The sequence below is a fragment of the Accipiter gentilis genome, chromosome 34, assembly GCF_929443795.1.
Source record: "Accipiter gentilis chromosome 34, bAccGen1.1, whole genome shotgun sequence".
NCBI classification, from domain to species: Eukaryota; Metazoa; Chordata; class Aves; order Accipitriformes; family Accipitridae; genus Astur; species Astur gentilis.
The window spans coordinates 15,678,978-15,703,026 of NC_064913.1; the positions used below are offsets into that span (position 1 = coordinate 15,678,978).

General features: G+C 40.0%; 1 protein-coding gene across 6 annotated transcripts in view; it reads left to right on the plus strand.

The window, feature by feature from the left end:
- ANO4 (anoctamin 4) overlaps window positions 1-24,049 on the plus strand; it is a 190,320-nt gene that overhangs the window by 126,428 nt on the left and 39,843 nt on the right. For all 6 annotated transcript variants that reach the window (XM_049792352.1, XM_049792354.1, XM_049792356.1 and 3 more), the window contains 6 exons: window positions 8,348-8,454; window positions 10,390-10,445; window positions 10,975-11,096; window positions 17,537-17,671; window positions 18,420-18,516; window positions 19,042-19,102. In XM_049792352.1, coding sequence (XP_049648309.1) covers window positions 8,348-8,454; window positions 10,390-10,445; window positions 10,975-11,096; window positions 17,537-17,671; window positions 18,420-18,516; window positions 19,042-19,102 — 578 coding nt within the window. The remainder of the gene's footprint in view (window positions 1-8,347; window positions 8,455-10,389; window positions 10,446-10,974; window positions 11,097-17,536; window positions 17,672-18,419; window positions 18,517-19,041; window positions 19,103-24,049) is intronic.

Consider the following 24,049-nt stretch of genomic DNA (forward strand, 5'->3'; position numbering starts at 1 on the left):
TAGACCAGTGAAAATAAAAAATTTAGAAATGGGGACATTTGGGTTGATATTTTTATTAACAGTAATATTAACTATTAACTTCCCTTAAAATTAAAGCACATAAAGGATTTTTTGTGGCTGGAAGGAGAATTGGCATATATGAAGCAGAACATTTTTTTCACTCTTCTGCCTTGCTCTTGGTTGTGTTGGTAAACTGGGGGGGGGGGGGGGTATTAAATACTGTGTTAGTTTCATTAACATTCCCGCTGTTGTTTGGCACTTCTTTTACATCATTGCAGACTTTGAAGTTTTACTCCCCAGCAGGCCTGACATTTTCTGTTTTGCTTTCTGTGTAGTCTTCCTTTCCTTTTGTGTGGGGACTGATAAAATGCTGGCTGAGCTGCCCTCCTTCTCCCAAAAGGTGCTGGCTCTGACGGGGTTCTTGTGTTCCTGTTGGCTGTGTCTGTCTTACTCTGCTTCACTAGAATTTTGAAATATAATGACTTGTTCAATATTCGTCTAGTGAGTTGCATGCAGGCATTTTAATTGTTCCAAGAATTTCAGGGTAAGTCGGTAATTAGAGCATTTCAGGAACGTCTTTAGTATGTGCTTTTAATCTTTGGTTGTGGAGTGCGGGTATCAAATAATTGGAAATGTAGAGTTAAAAAGAATGATTTGATTAGTATCAGTTAACAGTCAAGCGTATTATGTTGGGGTTCATTTACTTTGTACAAAGTGCTGCTTCTTCAAGATATACATAACCATTCTGTTGAAGGACCTATATATAACGAGCCCGTAGTGAAGGTGCCCACCTGTCCCCAAACATGGGGAAAGTATGAGTAGAAATGGATTTTTCTATGTTTATCCCAACACGTATTAACCAATGTAGTGATTACTGTGACTGGCACCTTCATTTGTCGGAGTCAGTTGTGCCAGAAGAGGATTTGATCACTAAGAAAATTATTTCTTTTTCACCTCTACCCACTGCTAAGTGTGGTAACCTTCACAAGGACAGCACTGATAATTGTCACCTACTCAGAACAGGAACAGAAATTATGCAAAGTTGTTAAAATCCTGCCTCCATATTAGATTAAAGCTTCAGTTTTCAGTTGTCACTGTTGCATTACATAAGCTTTTACTTGCTTTTTAACAAGTGAAAAAGTTATTAATTAAATGTAACATGATTTATTTTTTTAAAACTTGTCAGGGCTTTTATTTAAATTTCTAGCCCAGAGACCCACAATACCGTTTTAGGAATGTGAAGATAAATAGTTACTGAAATTCTTGAGCTGCAGAAATGAAGAATTGCCATCTACAATAATGTTATGATAATTTTGCTTGCAGTTTGCCAGTGGTAAGAAAAGTCCATGCATTTTCATATTTAGTGTAGTTAGGGTTTTGCTGGAGTGCTCTTACCATACTATATTATAATTATAATGGAAGCTACATAATTGTCATGGGCAGTTACTTGTGGAGTTCACGTTGTCTTCAACAAGTACATCATCCTTTAGGCTAGAAAACCAGGGACAGTCTCTTCCTTACTCTTGGGCTTTTAGATGTGACTGTGCATCCCCTTCCATCACACGGTTGTGCCGAAACGGATTCAGACAGAACATGCGCAGGGCAGGGAGGGTCCCAGCACCGCACTGATGCTCAGCTGGCCGACCAGATTTCAGTGGTGTTGAAGTCTTTTCATCCAACCTAGGGCCATTTTTTGAGGAAGGAAAATGTTTGTAACATGCTGAGTTCTTGAAGTCCTCGGGGAATGGAGAATAAACGCGAGGCTTTCAGTCCTTGCACGCTGTGTTAAGGTGGTAGCTGAAAAATGTCACTAGTGTCTGCTTTTTATCAGATCTTAGCTAGAGATTTTGAGTTTCAGGTTTATAGTAAAAAAGAGAAAAATTTCTTGCAGATCTGGAATCCTAAGTGAGAAGAAGAGATGAGTGGGAAGTACATTAAGCTGTTCTTTAAGAAATAGCCACGGGAGCCTAAAACATATAATCAGTCCTTTAATTATACTAACAAGGATTTTTCTGGCTATTGTACAAGTATTTCTGGAGAGCAAGATACTTACGTTTGCCAGCTGAACATATCTAGGATTTCTGTGTTGTCATAAATCAATGTTTATCCAAGTACATGCTGAACAATTACTTAATAACCATGTAGTAAATCATTCACAAATACAACCGTCTCAGAAATATAAATCTCCATATACTGAGTTTTCAGATAAGACCTCCATGTCTTCACTGTAGGTTTTGCCACATACAGTAGCTGGAGGTTGCAGAATTCTTCCTTCTTTCCTGGTTTTATGTGCTTTCAATTTTCTAAAATATTATTCCTTCAATACTCATATGAGCTTGTCCATGTATGATGTTTGCCCAAATATTGCAATCTGGGTCTGGAATTCCTTATTTCTTCCTTTCTTCATAACCTCAGATGTTTTTCACCTCATCAAAGAACAGGCAGTTTATCTTTTTTGATCTAGCCACAGTTTTCACACCCAGGTCTCCAGTCTGATACAGATGATGTTTGTAACATGATCTGAGTACAGTCTTCATTTGTGATAGCTGCTTTTAAAAGCATGGAAAAACAGATGACTGACAATACTTACGATATGGAGTCTAGGGAGAAAAATAGTTAAGACCAAAATCAGCAAGGCCTGATCAGACCTTTTTTCAATAGGAATTAATATTTTTAAAATATTGATGTACAATGAGCCTGTGCAATTTTAGTAGATCATATTGATGGTCTTTTTCTTTCTTGCATTTTTCTTTCCCATTCAGATGGGAAAGGCCAGATGTGGAGAAAGGCTAGCTTTCAGAAAAAAACTAAATTTGTTTTAAGAGGCAGCGTTAACCATCTGCTCTCCCTCCAAAACAGACAAAGAAGAAAATACAAGAATCACATTTGTAAGATGCGCCTCTAACTTTTGCAGCAGGGCTTCAAGTTTTCTTTTAAAGAGATTATGGCATAACTTATAGGGTATATCTCAAAATTGTGAAGACCAAAATTCATCTTATTTCCTAAGTAAGAGGAAATCTCTTTTTGGAGGAAAGAAGCTCTGCCTAGCTGAGGCAAGCGTTTTTATTTTTTTTTATTTGTGTGGAGTACAAAATAATAATTTTCAAGATAGGCTTCTGAGTAGTATCTCTCTTCTGCAGCCACAGTTTAGGAAGAGCTTTATTTATGCTAAAGCATTTTTTCTGAAAACTATCAGTTACAAGAATGCACAGTTCACAAGATGTGAAAAATGTTTTCCATCAGACATGATGATAATTAGTTATTTTTCTACCACATCTTGGTTATTTTGTGTAGTGAACTGCTAGTCAGTTGGGAGTAGTAAACTAGTAATTAGCTGCAATGTCTTAGATAGCTGTATACTAGCTAGGAAAATGCTTTTAATGCTGTTTAGGCATTTCAAACTTTGTATCAAGAGCTGTTCCCCCCCCGCCCCCTTTTTTTTTTTTCTTCCAAAGGTGATAAACTCTCTGGTTAAATATTAATCTAATATATAATTGAATAAACCACTTAAATATTTATTACTTCAGTGAAAATTAGATTTAAAATTTACACAGTTAGGAGGACTAGGACAAAGTCTGGATTAATTAAACAGAAATGGCCCTGCATACCAGAGGTTAATGGAGTTATTCTCATTTGTACTATGTCCCCTCGTGGTACATGAGGAGGATCTCGTCCTGTCTCTTTGTCAGATTTCCAAGACAGGTGTCTCTCAGGGCGGAGTTACGTTTTAAGCTTTCTCTGATGCTCAGATTGGCCCTAATAAATCCCGTCTCTACCAAGGTGATGTGTGCCCGTGTCCCCCTGAGCTGCTTCACCCCCAGATCATGGGTGGGTCTGGGAGCAGCTACCGCTGGAGACGAGGCACAGGGCTGCACGGACGCTTACTTGTTTTGAACCAGGATGGTCGTTCTTGGGTTTAAATACATCTACAGTGTAATAACTATGCATTTGCAAATGGCTTTTGATAAGCAGGGAATCACAGTTCTGTAAGATTCCTGCTCTTAAACAAATCTTTGTGCAACCAAACTCAGAAACGCCCTGTAATGGGTTTTTCAAATACTGTCTGATTCTGGAAGTTTTAATTGCCTGGCAAACTGAATGAAACAGGGCATCCCTGAAAAAATACATAAAGCTCATTCTACCTCAGATGAATATTCCTGAGTGCACCAATTTAAATTAAGAAGCAATTTGGTTGTCAGGGTGATTTGGGGGGAAGGGCAGAGGAAGGTGGAGGAGGGATTCAGCACTTTCCCGACTCTCTATTTTACTTTAGAGGCTGCGATGTGCCAAATCGGAAACAGACAAAGCCACTAATACATTCTTCATCCAGAAGTGATCCTGGTTTAGGCACATGATGTGAAAAATCCCTGATGACCATTAATAAATATTTTCTTTTGAAAAACAAAAATGTCAGCTGCAGCCTTAAAAGTCAGGCAAAATGAAAACAAACAAAGTGATAATAGTATACCCATTTTCAAACAAATAACCTATGACCTATGGGCATGTGTGGTAATACTCACTGGAATACTGCAGGCTCATCTAGTTGCTGCTACTACAGCTGATGACTTGCTTTCTCTGATGTTAGACAAGGTAAAAACCTGCTATTGCCTCAGCAAATGACAGCTACCTACCACCGGTGGTTTACCTGGGAGTGCAGAGGGTTGGACATTTCTCCTGTACTAAAGAATACACCTCTGATATAGCGATTACTACTTCAGATGACACGTGTGCTTTTAGTTTGTATTGCTTCCAGCGTAGGCATTTGCTTGGAACATAGCTTTCGGTATGGTGAGTGTCAGACATCAAATGTTTCCGTGTCTGGGGATCCCATGGAGCCAAGATGCACGTTGATCCGTGCGTGCACGCATCCTCACTCTGTAGCTTTGTAACCAGACCATGGGTGTTCAGCTTTCAGTTTGTATGTCTTACCAGCACAACATAAAATAGCCTTTTCCTGCCTTTTGCGTCTCCAAAATAAATTGAAAAGTAAAACCATTTCTTTTCAAATGGGTATTAGACAAAGATTCAAGAGCTAAATTTACCTCTAAAGGGTTTGTACAGCCTGCAAAATTACCAAAGAGAATGTATGAACAGGAATTCATTGGCAGTTTGTTCTTGGTTGAATTCCCATTAATTTGAGGGCATTCTTTAGATGACAGTTAGCTTTGCTGTGCTTTGTTATCCATGGAAAGATAGTTTGAAAACTCCAGTTCAGAGTCTAATTAAGAAAGCTACAAATATAATTTCAAAGCAATTAACCTTCACTGACTCTTCATGTCACTTACAGTATGAATGTAAGAGCAATATTGCCACAATGACATTTTTAAAAGGGACTTTAATTAAGGATCAACTCTGGAACCTTTCCTGCCAGAAGTGCTCTCATTATCTTCATTGGGATTTTCCTTTTGAGTAAGGACAGCTCACACAAATAAGACTTACAGGACCAGGCTAACGGTTATAAGTGGTGTGGAACAAATCACTGGCTTTATTATCTACCTATACATTAACTTCACGGGCAATAAAAATAATAGTTTATTAATCCTTACTACATTTTATCTTATAAATGAGGTGACAAAGTGATCAAAACCTTCAATGAACTGTCTCCTAAATATAAAGCCTAAACCCTTACTGGGCCTGAAAACAAGCTGTATCGCTCTTATGAATATTCAAACCCTTGTGCCTATTGAAATTCTAATAAGGGCAGCAGAAACAGAACAGCTGAGGAAACTCTTCCCTCTGAAAACATCTCTAGAAAGCCTCTGCCTTATGCAGTTTATAGCTCAGTAATGTCTGATGAATGTTTATCTACACTTAGTTTGGAAATGTCTTCAGCTCTGGCCCCTGTGAACTGGAATTTGAAGGGTGAGATTCTCCATAGACTGAGAAAGTCTTTCTTCTCTGAATTCCTCATTGGATGCTGCAGACCATTAAATAGCCTTGATGGCTCTTCTGTGAATATGGATTTACTTTACCACCCACATTCAGAAAGGAGATAACCTGGAGCACAAACATTTTGGAGGAAGAAATGCCCATAAAGTGTGGGAGAGAAGGGTGCTGGTAGAAAAGGTTAAGTCCTGCACATCGCGAACTGTGTGATTCTCACCTGACAAGAGCAACTCCTGTGATTTTTGAGATAAATTGAAACCTCCCTGGCATTGTCCTAATTGATGTTAACCTCCACGTGGGATGTTGTAACACATAGTTAAAACCACTGGAGATGTTCTGAACATTTCAATGCCTCCCACTCATGTCTGCCTATTTTTGTTTACTGTGCCAGGGCTCCCTGCCCTCTTGGTTGTGGTGATACTGCTCTTTCTGGGGCTTCTCTACAGACAATTCCACAGAAATGATCTGAGCATTTGAGTTAAACAAAAGAAAAAAAAACAAAACTGTGATTTTTATATTCAAAAATAGGTGAGGATTGTTTTTAACCTTTACCATCCCAAACCAATGATATTGTTAGAGGTAGTCCAAGATATCCAGAGGACTCATTTTGACACTCCTTTTTCACCTTTGGTGAACTCAAGCATCTCTTCTGCATCCACGTCTCCACGAGTAATGTCAGAAAACACTGAAGGACGTGTTCTTGGCATGCTCTAGTCATGGTGAGTTCTCCCTCTCCTCTCCCCCTCCTGCCCTCAGATCCCTTTTACTGGCGCAAGGATGGTCAGGGCAGAACCTCTGCAGCTCTTACTCTCACGCGTGGTTTAGGACTGCTTCAGCTAGTTCGGGAACAGGCAGAGCTCTCCGTGGCAGTTGTTATACGGAGGTGTTGACATCTGCTTCACAGACACGTCTGGTTGCTCCTTCTCGGCCACGTGAGATCAAAAGCTGTAACAGCACAACTGCTAAGTTTACAAATGAATGCAAATGACTAAAGTGTTTGTTTAAACGAGTAGTTCTTATTTCTTTTTAAGATTGCATAATGTTTGATTTTTGCCTTTTTTTCATTCATGATTCATGAAAATAGAAGTGACTAAATGCAGAAAAACTATTAACCTGCTTGTCCAGAAAAGCTGTTGAAATAACTACCTGTAGTTGCAGTATGACATAGACATGATAACAGATGGGCAAAATAACCTTGTACCACAAAGGGAATAGAAGAACACTGTCAGTGTTACCTGGATCAAGGTTGCTAGTTTTCCAGATAAGGTGATTCAGTTCTCAACTGAATCAGTAGCTACAAGAACTCACAGCTAAGCCAGAAGGAAGATTACTGGGAGGTGAGATCTTGGAGAGGAAAGTCAGACATTAAAAGAAAATGACACAAAGTGCGAAAAATGCTAACTGTTCATTTCTATTTCACTACTGTTTTTTAATGTGTTTCTGCTGCTACTAAAACAGCCTAATACAAAGCTCCAGCTGGAAATAACGCTTTTTTATCTACTTTAGAGTTTAGCTTGGTTTTTTATCTAATTTCCTTAAGCATTAAGACTTCTGTGATGACATTATTTCCTTTTTGTCAAAATCCTTCGAATATTACTCCTGGGAGTATCTGGGGTGGAGTGGGAAAGGAGACTTGAGACAGTAACTTCTAGAAAACCAGGTTTCATTAATTATGGTGCTCTTGGAGCAACTTGTCTTTTATACCTTTACTTAAATTGTTTGCATTTTTCCAGTCATTATGATAATATGCTAAAATATCTTGTTTTCCTTGAGTATGTATATTGGGATTAAAAAAAATCAATTAAAAATATATTATGCCAGTCAATCTAATCAATACAATACATTTTGTGGCTTTTTTTTTTTTTTTTTAAATTTCCTGGACTCATCCCTGTTCTGTCTAAACTATTGAACCTGCATTCATATGTAACTTCATAAGTAGCTTCTGAAAGCTAATTTTGTACTCTTCCAGGACCAAACATAGGAGTATGTCATGTTTTCCGTTTCTAACATAGCATTTGATTTGCAGTAAGAGTGGTGTACCAAGTAGATGTTTCCATCTGACTCTTAATGGTAAAGTGTAATAAAGAAGCCTGAAATAGAAATCAAATGTGAATTTCTACAGCTGCACTTACAAATCTTAGGCTTTTGCAAATTTTTGTGCAAGTATTTCGTAGTATTCAGTGAATTATCTAAAAGTGATGCTTATCATAATGAATGCCTAAGTATCTTTGATCTTTCTCTAGACTTCTCCATGTAATTCTTTGTTAGGGAATGAATACTATTACTGACATCATCTCATCCGGTGAATCATCTCACTTAATCTGGTGTCCTTTAGTCTTGCTTGCACTTGCTCACATACTGTAGACTTTTAGTGTGCTATAGAAAGTAATGGAACTCAGTATTTGCTTTAAACATGCTACTATATATTCCTGATATGCCCTTTGTTTGTATTTTTATATAGCTTTATCATACACAACAAAGATACTTTCTTCAATAATGCTACAAGAAGTAGAATTGTACACCATATCTTACAAAGAGTGAAATACGAAGAAGGGAAAAACAAAATTGGTAAGTGCTGACAATGTGCTTTTAAACGTGGGTGCTAAGTCCCACCGAAAAAAGAGGAAGGTCTGCCTGGGCTCGTAAACACTCTTGCTTCCTTTTTAATCACCTCAGTTTTGGGCTGTTTACATCTCACCTGCTGCTGTTCTGGGGCTTTTCCTGGAAGACCCCATCATTTCCCTGTAATATCAGACTGCTTTCACAGGCACATATGTCACCACGTGGGATTTATCATTTCTGCAAGGAAAGAGACTGACTTAAGCAAGAAATACGTACAGATTAAGGACCCTGGAGAAGCAGACAGGCTCATGCAGAAAAGCTTTTACTCCTTGATAAAAATGGATTTGGAAGGATGGCAAGACTTGTGCTGCTGTACATCTCAGCCTGTAGAGCTTCTCCCCAGCTACCTGCCCAGCCCGAAGGGAGACGGAAGGTTCTGTATCTCTGTACCTGCTGTAGGTCCAAAGGGAGTTCACCAACGACGTCCTCAGTGCAAAGGGTGCCATGCATAACTGTGGCATCGCTTTCAAATAGCGCGCGGAGCAGACCTTCGGAGCGGCACGTACACAGATCCAGGAGAGCAGGCAGTGACAGAGGAGGGCTGGAGCACAAAACCAGCGATCCTCTTCTGCCTTGTGGTGCAGAGCACATACTGCGTGTGTACCCCATCGGGACTGGGGCATCGCAAACGGAGAGGCAATCCCCATAAAACTCTGCAACCTATTTCACTTCCCTGCTGTTTAAACCCCACCCTTCCTCAAGAGGTAGAGAATCATCCCAGAACTTCACTTGTTTCTTCCTCAGCTCCTGGGATGAGGGCAGCAATAGCTCTGAGCAATGACAGCGAGCAGAGGGGAGAGAAGAAAGGGAAGAACTCACGCCGTGCATGCAGCCACTGCATTTAGCACGCACGCTTGCGGTCCCTGCCTGCTTCAAGATCCCAAGCTCCCTCACGTACCTGTACCTGCCATGAGCACAACTTTGCATTGATCACCGGGCTGAGCAAAGCCTGGCTCGGCTGTACAGGTTTTGCTTTTCTGCCAGAGACTTTGGAAGAAAGCATATTCTGCCCAGCAGGCGCCAATGCAATCACTGAAAGTGCTATTTATGTTGACTTATTCCCCTGTGAATTAGGAAAGGAACCAGGATTCTTTGCTCCTTGGTCAATGGGGTTCAAATGCCTTCAAGTTGTTAGTGCCAGTATTTAGTTTTGCATTGCCTGATAGTTGTTCAGTCCTATTTTGGTGACTTTCCAAGTGAAAAGTGCCCACGTCTCAGCAGTCATTCATTATTCCCCTCAAGGTTCTCATTAAAGAGGGACAAGGCCTGACCGAGCAGGGTGTATGATTACTTTTTTGTGCCAAATAACAATCCTTTTTGTTCGGGTTCAAGCATATTTTCTGGTCTTGTACTACTGCAGCCTGTCTTGTCCCTGTTCTGTTTGTTAGTCCAGCAGCTTTTTTAAGACATAAGCTGAACATATTTTACAATGTTGTTATCGTATGGAAATTAAGAGTTTCAGTTGCTTTACTGGCCTGCAGTTCAAAAGTGTAAAGATCTTCCCTGAATTTTTCAGCTCCCAAGAAATACAGCCTTTCATCTAAATAGCTTCCTTAGACCATAATTTACAGGGTCAAACTTCAAGCCTGGTGTGAGGTCCCTGATTTCACTGAAGTTATGCTAAAGATGGATTTGGCAAATGAATCTTTAAACCTCCAGCATAATAAATGATAGATTATGATTAATATTTGAACAAATCTTTGCTTGTATTATATCTTAGTTCATCAAAATCTATAAAAGATGAATTTTTCTACATGTGTCTTTTACTGTCAATGAGCTTCAAACTTTATTTAGCCAGCTTATTATGAAAATGTGTTTTGCTTTTTACTTAGCAGTTTTTCTGGTCCTATTGGTAAATAATTGGATACTTTTGATTCTTAGGTCTGAATCGATTGCTCAGTAATGGCTCCTATGAAGCTGCATTTCCTCTTCATGAGGTATTTTTCTCAGTTTTTTTTTTCTTTTTGAACAGACATTTCCCACAAAATGAATTCTTAATTGTGTAATCATTTATTCTTGATCTTATTAATGTTATTACTCTCTTTTGCATTCTGTGTCTGTCTCTGACATGCCTCCCATTTAGTAATGCTTTTTTCTTGGGAAAAAAATGCTTTTTTTCTTGCAAAAAGAGATGAATAAGAAGAGTTGTTCTGGATCTGTTCTGTAAAAAGTGCTTGGGTTTGATAAATCATTAAGTTTTCAGAGAGGAAAAATATCATGCTGTGGTTTTGTCTTTGAGATTCTCCAATTTATAGTCTTTGACTTGAACAGCATTTATCATAAATTTCTTAGGAAGAATAATCTTATTGAAGTCAGAGGAAATTGTCCTTTTAATGTCATATTTAGCTTTTGGTGCACAAGTATGGAGTTTGCATAAATCATCTTATCCATACCGCTAGTGAGAGAGATTTCTTAGACATTCTTTTTTGCTGTTGTTGTTCATTAATGTCCAGATTTGTATTTTAGGGAAGTTACAGAAGTAAGAATTCAATAAGAACACATGGGGCAGAAAACCACAGACACCTGCTCTACGAGTGCTGGGCTTCCTGGGGAGTGTGGTATAAATACCAACCGCTGGACCTCGTGAGGTAAGACTTCCCTGCTTTTTGTATGTCACGTTGTAGGTCTTTTGAGCATAGGTTACCTCTCTTCTGACAAAACCATAAAAAGCTCAGTTAATTCATGTGGGTTTTTAAAAACTGATCCCGAGGTCATGGGAATCCATTTCATTCATGGTGCCACTACATTCAAAGAAGTATCTATAGAGGAGCCCGCAGGAGGAGCTGGAAGCGAAGGAAGTTTCCTTCTAGAGTTTCCTGACACCATAGCTTCTACTGAAGGGTTTGCAGAATATTTGAGAGAAAAAAAGGGAGAGAGACATCTGTGGAGGCTGGGTAGAGTTGGCTGCATGTCTGTCCACTGGAGTAGTTGTTCCCCCCTCAGAGCGTGGCTTTGGTGAAAAACAGGCTCTCATCGACTAGATCTTCCTTTTTTCCAAAAGGAACCACAGGAAGAGCCCTGGATGAAGTTTGATGATGCTTCTAAATGGCAGGAAGCAAACCTCACAGTCACCGAGTGTGCTACTGTGTTCAGCAGCCCTAGTAGAGATGGGCTGAAGTCTCTCCTGTATCACCTCCCTTAAACTCAGCCCAGCCCCATCACCACAGTCTGGATTTGTATTCGTCTTGGAAGTAGCTATTAAAGAAGAAACACTGAGAAAGCTGAGACATGACTCCAAATTCTTGTAGCCCTTTTAAATAATGGTTGCAAATAGGCTTGCGTGTGCTAATAGAGGATTACATATTTTTATACATGTAGAGAGAGCCAGAGCCTTTACTGATCACGTTGGCAGAACTATTATTGGGCATTAATGGGCTTTTTCTACTTGAAGAGAGGAATATGAAGCTACAAGGGCCTATTAATAAAGTCTTAAGATGTATTGAGATCACTGAAGATATTGATGCATGGGCCATTGGGAAGGGTCATACAGAGCATGCAATTGGTCCAACATATTAATTTCCCCTTTTATAAGTCTTGTAACTGATAGAAACCTTTGTTTTTATTGATTCTCAGAATTGCTTCCAGATAGAAGGATTTGTAGAGGGTGGCCCTGGAGACAGATGGTGTTATTGATTAAGGCCGTATAAAACCTATCCATTTCATAAAACAAGAGCTGTTCAATTTCCATGGAGAATAAGTTCACAGAGAAATACCATTAAAAAATTGTACTGAGTCATGTAATTTTTAAAATGTTTTAGAAAACAAAGTAATGTATTTGTTCCTCATAATTTAATCCTGAAAGTTTCTTATTTCTTATTTAATATACTGGCCTGGACAGAAATATAGGATTTTTCTCAAATTACACTACAGAAATTGCTGATTTACTGAGGAGCCAACAGTTACACTGAAGTTTTTTATTTTTAATTTCCCAGTATACAGTAAGATATTAATGTCACATTATAAACAACTTATGTCTAGAATGTTTTTTAATCATTTGTCCATGGTGGTCAAGGCTACTGTTCTTCATCAACGTTTCTTGTTTGTGAAAGTGCTGTCGAGCCAATATCTGGGGTTTGGTTTAGTTTGGTTTATATGGACCATCAGGCATCTGGAAGGTTTTTAAGTACAAGAATAAGTGATAACAAAATGAGCAAGGTTAGACACGTGGTTGTTCTGGACCTTGGTAGCAGCCTTCTTGAGTAGCCTGGGTTTGCTGTTTAAGATTTTGTAAGATGCTTTAGCTTTTTATCAGACAGTGACATCCACTGATTTTTCCACAGCTGTTTTACAAAGGAAAAAAAGCGATGGAAGTAGCGGACTCCCTAGCTGAGGTCACGGCTGTCCTGTGGGGATTCAGAGTAGGTGTTTGCCCGAGGAGGAGGAGGAGGGCAGGGGGGCTGCGAGGATGCTCAGTATTCTCAGTAGCCGTCGAGCTCCCCAGGGTTCAGAGCTGCCGCCCCAGCCCAGCCTGCCGCTTGCTGCCTGGAGCGTACCCGTGGCTGCAATAAAGGAGGGGTGATGGGAAAGGGGAGGGAATGCCTTTTTCTTCTCACTTCACAGATGCTAGATCCCTCGCGTTTCCTTAGCTCCTGCCAAGTCTTTCCTGCCTCCTGCCACTCTGAGCAGCTCCTGTGTCTAGTGAGCTGGAGATTTTTCCTTGAAGAGCTGACAACACCAGCAAGACCTGTTGTTCATTTCACTCGGAAATATCTCGGCGTGCGTACTTTAAACAGAAGCTTTTTTAGTACCAGTTCTGCAGCAGAAGCAACTTTTTTATTTTTTCCCTTACCAACAGCTACGTGGGGTGTGCTTGAAGGGAGTAGTGTTGCCGTCTGTGCAAAAGGAGTGGATGGATGTTAATTCTTCCACAGATATCCAGCTAGAACTTACTGCTGCTAGCTGATATTCTCCTTTGCAATTTGCTTTTGAAAGGCTAAAGAGTAAATCAGAAGTAGACAATACAATTATCTCATTAATAGATATGGTATTTCCACCTTAAAAGTCAAGTTGCCACAGTGGTAAGCAAAATTGTTCATACTTTGGTGCTGGTTTATTTTTTCCTCATCTGTTAAAATAGGGCCTTGCATCTTCGGTGCTGTCAAGCTGGTGCCTCCCAGATTTCATTTAATCTCATCAGCTGGCTGTTACGGAGATACTACTTACTAGAAACAAATGAGAAAAAGTCATTTCAGGGGAATTGCGTGATTCTGCTTTCACTCTGCTTTGAAACACGTGGCAGTATGAAAGCGCAGACTTGGCACAGTTGCAAAGGCACTCCTATTAATCAACAGATGTGCTACCACGGTTTTAATTACACTGCTGTTGGACTTCAGTATCCATAGTTACTTTACAAGAATAATTTCAGATCCTTAAAACTGATAGCAATTGGAAAGAGGCAAGACATTCTATATTTATAGGCTGCGGGACAACATAAATCAGTGGAAACAGTTGCAGTGATTCTGGGGGACTTTGGATCACCTCCTTCACACTTCTGTGCGTAGCTGCTTCCCTCTGGCTTGTGCCCAAATTGTTCCTGCACTGCTTGTGCATGTCATTTACAAGACAAAAAGAGAGGGAGAAAACTGTATTTATAAAGCTACCTAAATGAACCTGAAAGCAAAAGCAATATCTGAGTAACTTCATTTTACTCCATGTTTACATGAAATGACTTGATTGCAGCTGACAACTCCCCTTCAATCTCCTGTCAAGCCTTCCTCCCCACGTCATTGCTCCTGGCATGAGGGCTTCATGTGTCCAACACACCCGTTGGAAAGCTCTAGCTCCCTCACAACTTCTTTCTGTGATGTAAAAAGTTCTGTGTAGGATTTCAGTCTGACCTGAAAAAGGATTAATGAAGATAAATAGGTTCTTGGCTTGGGTCCAGACCCGTCTGTATTCCAGCTCCGTGACTTCCTTCTAGGCCTCCTGAAAGCAAAATATTATATAATGAAGGTCATTAAACACAGAAGAATCCAGTACCGTGTTTTATGGGTCTGAAATCAGACTTTGTAGCTTAATACTTTTCAAAAATGTGCCCTACTGATAAATACTGAGATTGAAATCTTGGCCCAGTTAAGTCAGTGATAGTTCTACTGATTATCTCCATTCGTTGGAATGGGGTGGGGAGAGAGACAGTTCACCATTAAGGCAGGTGATATTGGAGGGCTAGTATACATGCTAGCATAAAATTGAGAAGCTGAAATTACTTTTTTGTTATTATTCTAATGGTACAGCATATATGAGGAAAGGAGAAATGGATTATTCTATTAGGTGCTTGGGGTTTTTTTATGTCTCTGCTTTTTAGGTTAGTTGTGGAGGAAATTTTCTGTGGGAGAACCATCAAAAACGCAGAGCATTTTTTTCCTCTTCTTATTAAAAATCTGAAAAAATTGGATGGTAATAAGTTAGCAAATTTAACAAAAATGCAAACGTTACCAATGCTGTAAAATTTCAAAGAGGCCTTCAACAAGCAGAGTGATAACAGGTAAATTTAGGTGTAAGTAATGCACAGTGACGCACCCTAGAAAAAAAATCCCTGGAATTCTTCATGTACGTTACTGACTTCTGACTAAAGTGTCAGCATGCAGGTAAGAGAACTGCCATCGCTGTGAAGAGCTGTATGAAATTTCTGTTCTATATACAGTGACAGAGAAGAAACAAGGAGCTTGTTCTTCGTATTTGGTGTAACTTGAAGAGAGAGATTTGCAGAGGTATCTCTAAACCATCTTCATCTCCTGAGGGTCATGATGGTCCAGGCTAACCCAATTATAGATTGGAATAAATGTGGAACTGCTCTGAATATGGCACCTAGGAAGGTCTCCGAAGACCTTGTTACTGCTATAGTTTGTTTCTATTGCACTCAACCTACTGGTATCTGAGCAGAGTCTTACAGAAAAAATATGCTAACTATGGGGCCAGAAGAAATAAAATATTAACTTGATCTTGATGCAAATTACAGTAGTACAGCCTGTGGAATAGCAGCTGTGAAGCAAAGGGCAATAGTGGAGAATCAAGGCTGTTTGCCCATATTTAAACCAATATGTATTGAAGTAATGTCAACCTCCAGCACTTATTTTTAAAACCAGGCTCACAAATTGTCTCAGATGCCTTTTCCTTACATTGCAGAGACTTAGGTTGCTTCCCATCATGTCCATTCTTCCTTTTGCACACACTGAATCTTGCTTGGGTCTTCAACTAGGGTGAAGCTGTTTGATCTCTAGATCAAAAAAGAGTACCGTGATTTGCACCGTTAGATGGAAAGGCTCAAGAGGGTAGGAGATGAAGTTTGTCATGAATGTTTGTCAGCTAGGGGGGTGGAATGAAGAAGCATTCATCCTTGAATGTAGGGAATGAAATAAAATAAAAAAACCAACCTCTTGATGAATGTTAGGTTTACTTCACTGCTTTGAACTATGTACATGGAGAAAAATGGGTCATAAATATTTAGTGGCAGTAAGCTCAAAATGTGAGCTTGCCTTTTCAGTGGAGCAGGCACAGCTTGACGTCCTATGTGTTAGGAAAATAATTAGGCCAAGGGGTTCACTAACACTCTTAAGTCAGGGCTCAAAAAGCAGTTTGCAGTGTGTCTTTTTACAACCAGACCTGCTGCCCTTGTCAGAACTGAGCATGTTATCATTAGCCTACCACCTCTTTAGCCTGTAAATTTGAGTCTCTGTTGAATAGCAGAAGAATAAAAACAACATGACAATATTTGGCTTCTCGTACAGAGCTGGTAAACTCAAATGATAATAATCAGTGTAGGTCAGTATCATTCAGCAGAGCATGAGCTCAGCCCAGACAGACATTGCTCATGCTGGAGATTTTTTACATCCATTTGAAAACTGATGATTTTGTCCATTCCAGACCAAGTCTTTCTCTTCTCCACTGCTTCCAGCCCCAGAGCCCATCATGGGTCTGTTCCTCCTCACTGTGAAAGTTTGGCCAAAGATGCTTTCTGGCAGCATTCTTTGTCTCTGGACAGATCAGAAGTTGCATCATTAGCCTAAAAGTGGGGTTTCAGCAGCAGCTATTCTCAAATTCAGTTGATATGCAAGTTTAAGTTTTCTGCAAAGTCTCTGAAGTGCAAGAATATCACCTTGCCTCATTCTTTAAAACTAATCTTGCAAATAATCTCCTAAAATCTTCATTGTAATCATGATAATTGCATATTGATTTGTAAAGCATCCTAATCTGATCATCAGCCTACTGTGCACAAGACCATCAAACACAGGACAATGCATGAGCCTGCTCCTATGCTGATGAGTTCAGCAGGTTTTTTGTGTGCTTGATGTACTCTTTAATGCATAAATAAAGGTTTGGTTGTGTTTTGGAGGAGGAAGAATGAATACATAGCAAATAGGAGCTTCCTGGCCACTTTGCTGTTAGTTTTTAAGCAATATAGGTAACAAATTAGGATTAATTCAGACTACTTTCCTCAAATCAGTGCAAGATGATACATAAAGGTATTTATTGGACCTCACTTGCACTTAACTTTCCACGTGTGGCAGAATCGTGAGATTATTTTTCCAGGAACTGAGCTGAGAAAAGAAATAATCAAATTAAAATAAACTGGATTGGAGAATAACCTCTGGTTAATTAATTTCTTAATAATTTGGGCCAAATCATTTTTGCTGTTATACTGGTTTTTAGGGATGAAACTGATTTCAATGCAGTTATTTGGGAAGTACAGTTACACAGCCAAAAGGCAAAGAGAGCCACCAATTTCCCAAATACAAAGAACGAGCTTTTTAAAATGAACTCAGTGTTTCCTTTCTGAGGTCTCCACTCATCTCACTGTAAACTGTGGTTAGTGAATTTTTCAATTCATTTTTTAAGTTCATTCATGAGGCAGGTCCCTCAGTGTGGATTTAGAAGCTTAGTTGGAGGCTTTTTTCTTCAGGAGATTCTGACTCTGGTCTCTAATCTGCTCTTCAGATATGATAGAAACATTTATTTTCTATTAACAAGTAAGATTAAGCAGACTTATTTTAATTAGCAGGTAACTTTACTGTGTTGTGTTTTAAAACAGGCGGTACTTTGGTGAGAAAATTGGGCTGTACTTTGCCTGGTTAGGCTGGTACACGGGGATGCTCTTCCCAGCTGCCTTCATTGGGTTGTTCGTTTTTTTGTATGGAGTCACCACGTTGAACCACTGCCAAGTCAGGTAACGTGGGCACTTTTATAAGGGAAATTACAGCTGTGGGTTATTATGAATAATTTAAGAGATCTTCATATGAATTGTTAATTATTTCATTTTGAACTGTTGAATGAATACTCAGGAAAAGACTGTGCTTGGTTCTCGCAAAGTACCCAATACCGAGCTTCCCTCGTTTTGTGCTCCTGAATTGGGATGGGAGGCAACGTTTCTTGCGCAGCTCCGGTTGCCGATGGTGCTGGCAACTCAGCATGAAAAAGTAGGGCTCCTTCATTACCGTTGTAACAGGGCAGCAGAAGAGCGGGGAATTTTCACTCTCTTCAAGGCCTTTCCCAAAGATCCGCCACACGGAAGCATTCTTCAGGTAAAGGCCCCCTGGGCCCTCTGCTGAGTGCTGCATCTCTACGTTCTTGCACACTTCAGTCACGAGAACAACTCAAACTTCACTTTATCTGCAATCATCCTCACCCTCCTCCTACCGAAGGTCAGGTCTGACTCAAGTTGAAGCTGGAAGTGGTAAAGAGAAACTGCCAGGCTGCCCCTGAAGAACTGTCCTCTGCAGATACGACTGTAAACTCTGAAGTCTTAGACAGTGAACAAATATTAATTACACACATGCAGTTATGAACATCTTGGCTTCAGTTACAGAACCACTATTGTTCAATAAGTAACTGAATATTAGTGAAACTTATCAATCCATTTTAAGACTGATTGTTGTGCATCAAACTATTAATTTTTATCTTTTCCATTTTTCCAGTAAAGAAGTGTGCCAAGCTACAGATATCATCATGTGTCCTATATGTGACAAATACTGTCCCTTCATGAGGCTGTCAGACAGCTGCGTTTATGCCAAGGTACGTTTAAAACTAAGCAAATAGAAACTCTTTCCTGGTAAAAGCATTAATCTCGCCTTTTGCATTTGTCTTTAGTGAGCTTGGGTAGATAAAACCTTGAAAGGACAGATCAAGTTCAGCCGATATTAACATTCATTGTCTTTTACCAAGACTTAGTTTGGGTTGTAAAACACTTGAATGCAATTTGCACTTAGAGATTCAGCAGTCCCAAAGGTCGTGTCCTAGATGCATGTGCTACGGTGTCCTTGGCATCAACCTTTATCTTAGGCTCCATCCTTTGTACGTGGCTCCATAAAATGAACGCTTTGGGTCTGAAACGATGCTCACACCTGGTGTTGGCAGGGGTCGTCCCACGCCAGGCTGGCAAATAGTCCTGTCAATTGACAGGTCATTTCACACGTCAAGGGAAGGATCCTCAGGATTGTCAGGCCGGCTGCACTCACGATCACGTTAATTTTATTAGGTGAAAATAGAAAATAAAGCCTCATTATCACAAATTGATCACACTATTGATATATCCCTCAGGTAACCCACCTTTTTGACAATGGAGCTACTGTCTTTTTTGCTGTTTTCATGGCAGTGTGGGGTAAGTTTTTGTTTCGATATTAAGTAATTGCACAATCTTTTTCTTAAAGACTGTGATGCAACATGTGCCTTTGTAATTTCCAGCACACTTCTTTCAGACACTGAGAAAAACAATAGAGGCTTGATTCTCTTCTGTTTCTGCAAAAGGAAGATGGATATTGTTGAAATCAGGTTTTTATGTGATAATAATTTTAATTAAAACAAAACCGTGTATGCAGTATGTAGTGTCTATGTAGGTAGTTATATTCTGGGGGTTTTTGTAATTGTTTCTCAATCTGTTGGCACTGAGGCCTTTTCTTTGTTACTGTTCTCTTCGCTTAAGGCAGCTCAGTTTAGTGTCTGTACTAAAATGAATTAATGTATTGTTTTTCCTACCTTGCAGAAAGGCAGTAAAGCTTAAATACATGTAAGCTGGTTGTAATTAAGGCAGAACTCTGATGAAATAAATGGAAGATTTAGTTGAATGACCAATTGATCCGAGAGTGGTCTAACTGTTGCCATGGAAGCTGAATTTTGCCCATAGGACAGTTCTATTTCTGGCTCAACTATTTTTCCTGCAGTGGTCTTGTAGGCAGAATTGAAGGCAAGAGGAAACAATAACTTCTGGCAGCACAAAAAGTCTTTCAAAGATGCCCTGAGCATGCCCAGGCTCTTAGCTCCTACCATGCCACTCTGAGAGAAGGTTAACACCTTTAGAAAATGGCTCAAGGAGGTGCCTCAAAAGTCACATCCATCTCACAGCTCCAGGTGCTTGAGCTATCTGGATTTAGCCATTGGTCTCCTGTTCCTACTCGCACATCTCCAACTGCTTTGGAAAGATGTCCAAGTGATTCTTAAAATCTCCATTTTGAAGTGCAAATCTCTTTACTGAGCCACAAGAGAGATCCAGGAGGCAACTTCAGAGCCATAAGGACAACATAGATTAGCCTACCAGTCTGTCTCAGCTCCTTCCTCCAAAACTAAGTTGTTGTCTTAGTCAACTAGTTAAATTAGGTCACATATCAATCAAGCCTATTTATGCCATTGCACATAATATTGATAGTATTAAAGTATCACAAATTACATTAAGGAAAAAATCCACAGATCATACAGATTGTATGTTTCTCCTCAGTATTTCAGCTTTGTTTTAGAGCTACGCCAGAGCTGAGAATCAGCAAAAATTTCTAAGCCTTAAAGATTTTTTTGAGATGTTTACTCAGCTTTTCCAACCTCTTTCTCTATGTGCTCACTGAAGCTGAGAATTTCCAAGACAGTTTAGAGGCAGGGACTTCCACCTCAGCTAGGAAAACGGGTGGGTTAACATTGCTGGGCATTGATGTCACTGTTCCTAACGGCTGGTGAGCATGTCTTTGGAGTCCAGCTTTTTGCACCAGTGCTTTTGTTCCTCCTTAACAGTAACGGTGCCTTCAGCAAAGAGCTGTGCTCACAGCACGGAACCTCTCTCTTAGCACTGCCCCGAACCAGGGCTGTAGGAAAAGCAGCTCCAGGGAAGGGGATTCCCTCGCTCAGGTCACCAAGCCCGGTCCTGCCCGTGAGAAGGCTGAGCAAGCTGAGCATGCCTGCTACAAAAAGTTGTAGGTCCTCTTTCTTTCCCGTCCCTAGTTGACAGGAGCTGCACCTCTCTTCAGTGAACCTCTCCTTCCTCCTCCTCCTTCAGCATCACTGTCAGACCCCCAGACCCAATTCCCCCTGGGACTATCTTCCCAGCATGGACTGGGAAATGCACTGCCCACCCACGCATCTCCAGCACCTAAACCCACAGAGAGATAAGAAAAAATATAATAAATGCTGCCTTCTGGATGATTTGGCTAGTGGACAAGAGGGTATAAGATGGTGGCTGGGTTGAGAGCTCCCCCCCCCCCCCGACTTCGGGGGGTGGGTGATGCCTTGGGGAATGGGGTGATCCCATCTACCCAAACTGTAGTTTCTTAAATAAGGCTTTACTGCAACAGCAGTGAGGTTGTGGAGATATCTGCCATACAGTTGGGGCTAAATCAGCAGAACAAGGAAAGCCACGCTTCCCAGGGATTTTCTAGTACTGTATGTATGCGTTGGCTTACCGCCTGTCTTAAATGGATTTTCAGTCCGCAGTAGGCCTATTGGCAGTTGCAGGCATTACCATCATCTCGGTAAATCCTAGAGGAAGAGAAGAAACAACGATAGCAGTTTGATCGTGGAAGTGTTTTTTTCTGTCAGCATGAAACAACTGGCAAGTGCATGACAAATTGGCTGTGAAAAGTTCAGCCTTCTAGATGATCCAGTCTGACAGACACTAGCATATAAAATAATGATGGCAGTGCTTTTAAAAAACGAGAATGAAAGCAAAAAAAGGCAGTTAGAATTGTGTTACCTTTTCAACCTGAGCTTAGCCACTGTCTTCTTATCTAAAGTACCTTCTTCACTGTCTTTTTGACCCAGTAGTGAACTCCCATCTTGAGGGAGAAGCCTCAGCCATTTCCTTGGGGTTTTTAAACCCAAGCGTGGTTAGTTTGGGCTTTCCATGAAAAGGTGATCTATGTGGTGGCTTCCTGCTTTTACTCTAAAGACATCTGTAATTGATGGACAAAGTGGGCTGCTCACTTTTTAAATAGAAATAAAATGCTTCTCCAAACGGTGACCAAACTGCTGTGGCCAGGCTAGGGAGAGGAATAGCCATGACAAATATCAGTGTGGTCTGCTTGAGTTGTGGAGCAGCAATGAGTCTGGCTGAAGGACTGTGAAGCATGGGGACCCATCTTTTATAATGCTTCCATGTGGGATAAGTGGGTCCCATCGAAGTAAGGTTGGAATTGTCAAGTGCACCAGAAAATACTGGAATAGAAACACACTTGTCTTCAAAGAATATATTGACTCATCACCTCACTGCCTGGTTTAAGCAAAGTTCTGTATAAGAAGTAAAAGTAATTGATATAATAGGAAAAAAAAATGATACTTGCTGAGGTATAGCCAAAAGACATAAGGCTTAAGACAACTGTCATTTTAAACTGGTGTAGCAAAGGACAAAAGATAGTCTTCCTTTGGGACACTGAAGGAATTGACTGGTAATTTTTATAGGCTTTTCTGTATTGGAGCTTCTGTTGAAAGGAAAAACCCTTTCAGAAGTATTGAAGCTATAAATCCCTGTGCGTTACAGGAAACAGCAAGTCCCTATAAACACTGATACTTTATTGGTGAACAGATTGTTGTTGTTGATCACTGATATGTCCTCATCTCAGAAGCTGGAAAATAATTTTTCCTTTTGAGAATCTCTAGTCTTGATGATATTTTCCAGACGTTCAAAGCTTTCAAAAAGAGGGGAGCAATAGCATTTTTTGTGTTTCTGTGCTAGAGGGAAACACCTACACTTTGCCCTTTATGTATGCCTTGAGATATGTCGAGCTTGATGAAAAGGTAGGTCCCATTTCTAGGAAAAACTCCTCTCTTTTTACTGTCTGTATTGGATTCTTACCAAAGACAGAAAATGAGAGAAAGATGTTCATTCTAAATAGAAGTTGACATTTAAAATGCAGAAAAAAGTAATTCTGAAAAAAATCTAGGTAAATTTGATAATCAGTTGACTCCCAGCATGTTGCTGTAAAGCCAGATGGAATTGTAGCTTTTGCTTTTCCAGTTGAAGTACTGGGGAAAGCTGGTGCAAAGATGTCCCTGTCTAGATGTTTCCTGAAGCTCAGTAGCAAAGTTCTGTAACTGTCCAACAGGAGAGTCCAGCTATCTATCATTTCCAATGGTTTGCTAGAGACAAGGTGGGCTGATGGTAGTTTTCTGTCTCTGCATGTTTTTGGGGGACTAAGGGACACAGAAAAGTTCTGTTTAAAATTTCTTCTTGTCTACCTAGAAGCATGTTTCTTTTGATAAAGGAATTAGCTTTAGAGCACATGCTAAAAGGCAAAGTTGGGAGGGGAAAAAAGGCCTGGCATGAAGAATTTAACACTTTTTTCAAGCAATAAGACATGCTGACATAAAACATTTTTTCCAAATGTATCAGTTAGTCTAATAAAAGATACTCGTTTCCTCCAAACTTTGCCTCTAGCATAAAACATTCATATTGATCTGCTCTCTGAGGAGACAGAATTTAAGGATGTTCTTCAGCAATATTCCTGGTATATAGCATATATTCTAGAAGTCAGGATGGATATATTAAATGGTGTTCTGAAATACGATAGGGAGAGGACTTCTGAGAGAAGGTCAGGATTAAGCTATTTGCTGCGGGAGGCCATTTGCATTACTAGGTAAGATCGCAACTTGTTTCAAAAGCATCTGAGGAAATGATGTTAAGACAGCTCTTTGTGCAAGTGGATGTTGAGGACTGAGCTGCAAGGTCAAGCAGTGAAGCAGGGCAAGCATAGTATAGAAAAAGCTAGTAAAAGACCTGGGAGTTAAGGCCAATGAGAAACTCAAAATTTCTCAGGATTTTTGGGGAATTCTCAGCATCTGGTTTAAACACAGCAATTGGAAAATGGGAGAACAATAAGTACAGCTGTGTCCCTTTGAGCTGTCAAAGTCAGAAAAGAATGCTGAAGTGTGATATAGGGTATTAGTGATTACTTGACTAAAAAAGAAGCAGAGAAATTTCAAAATGCAGTACGTTTTAGAAGACCTCAGTAGTACAGTGAATCAATCAAAGATGGTTATTTATAGCACATTTTAAAATATCTAGCAAGGGAAAAGTGCATACTGACCTGGATAGAGGGAGAAAAGTGTAGCACAGTAAAAGCTAAAACACCACTGTGCAGATCATCCTATTTGCTGCTTAATGATTTGAAAATAGACTTCTAAAGAAGTTTCAGGAACTGCACAGGTGCTAAATATATGCAATATAATATGTATAGATTCCTCGCTCCAGGTGTGTGAAAAACAAGAAAGAAGTACAGTTCAGCACAGACATATTGGAGAGGTTCACGCCTGTGGACTCTGACGCCCACTCAAGTCCTGCTTCCAGCTGCTTTTT